This window comes from Penaeus monodon, chromosome 30, assembly GCF_015228065.2.
Source record: "Penaeus monodon isolate SGIC_2016 chromosome 30, NSTDA_Pmon_1, whole genome shotgun sequence".
In the NCBI taxonomy this organism is placed as follows: domain Eukaryota; kingdom Metazoa; phylum Arthropoda; class Malacostraca; order Decapoda; family Penaeidae; genus Penaeus; species Penaeus monodon.
In genome coordinates this window covers 28,833,103-28,833,813 of record NC_051415.1, presented here as the reverse complement: position 1 = coordinate 28,833,813, position 711 = coordinate 28,833,103, and the positions used below count along the sequence as shown (strand labels likewise).

The 711-nt window shown below is 48.8% G+C and overlaps 1 protein-coding gene across 1 annotated transcript in view; it reads left to right on the top strand.

The window, feature by feature from the left end:
• LOC119592395 (spondin-2-like) overlaps positions 1-711 on the top strand; it is a gene marked incomplete in the record, with an annotated part of 55,422 nt that overhangs the window by 50,599 nt on the left and 4,112 nt on the right. The window contains 2 exon segments of the mRNA XM_037941217.1: positions 150-254; positions 435-614. Of these exon segments, the coding sequence (XP_037797145.1) occupies positions 150-254; positions 435-614 (285 nt within the window).

Here is a 711-nt window from a genome sequence, read left to right as displayed (position 1 = left end):
CCGTGGAAGAAAAAAGATGCAAAATAGTAATGAATAAATAGAACGCAAGTCATGTTTATTACCATTTTCACACGAAAACGTTGATGATGAAACACCTTTCAATCCAATCCCAAAGTAAAATTAATCTTGCCTTTTTCATCTCTTCAAAGGTGTCTCTGATCTCCCGCGTGGTGCCTTCTCCTGACTGGTTCATCGGCGTGGATTCCTTCGACCTCTGCGTGGAAGGGAAGTGGGTGGAGTCAGTCGTGCTTGATGTAAGGGCCGTTTTCTTTGATTGCAAAGTTCCCGTCTTCTGTGTATTTCTTTTTCTTTAAACGTGACATCCGTATACTTCTTTCCTTTAATGTGATGTTTATTCATTCTGTGTATTTTTTTTTCTTTTTATGTGAGGTTCCCGTTTACTCATCCACCACCTTCTCCTCCCTCTCTCCCAGCTGGATCCCCTCGACGCCGGCACGGAAAACGGCTTTACTTTCACGTCGCCGAACTGGCCGACCATCCCGCAGAAGCCCGTGAGCCGCATTACTGCCCAGACGCCCGACCACCCTGCCAACTCCTTCTACTATCCCGACCGCACGGGGCACCCGCCCATCGCTACTGTTCGCATCTTCAAGGTAAGGTTTGTGGGTTGTGAGGGTGTTAGGGGTATGAGGTTGTGGGTGTGTAGGGTTATGGGCGGAGAGACGGAATTTTGGGCAGCGGAAGGGCGCC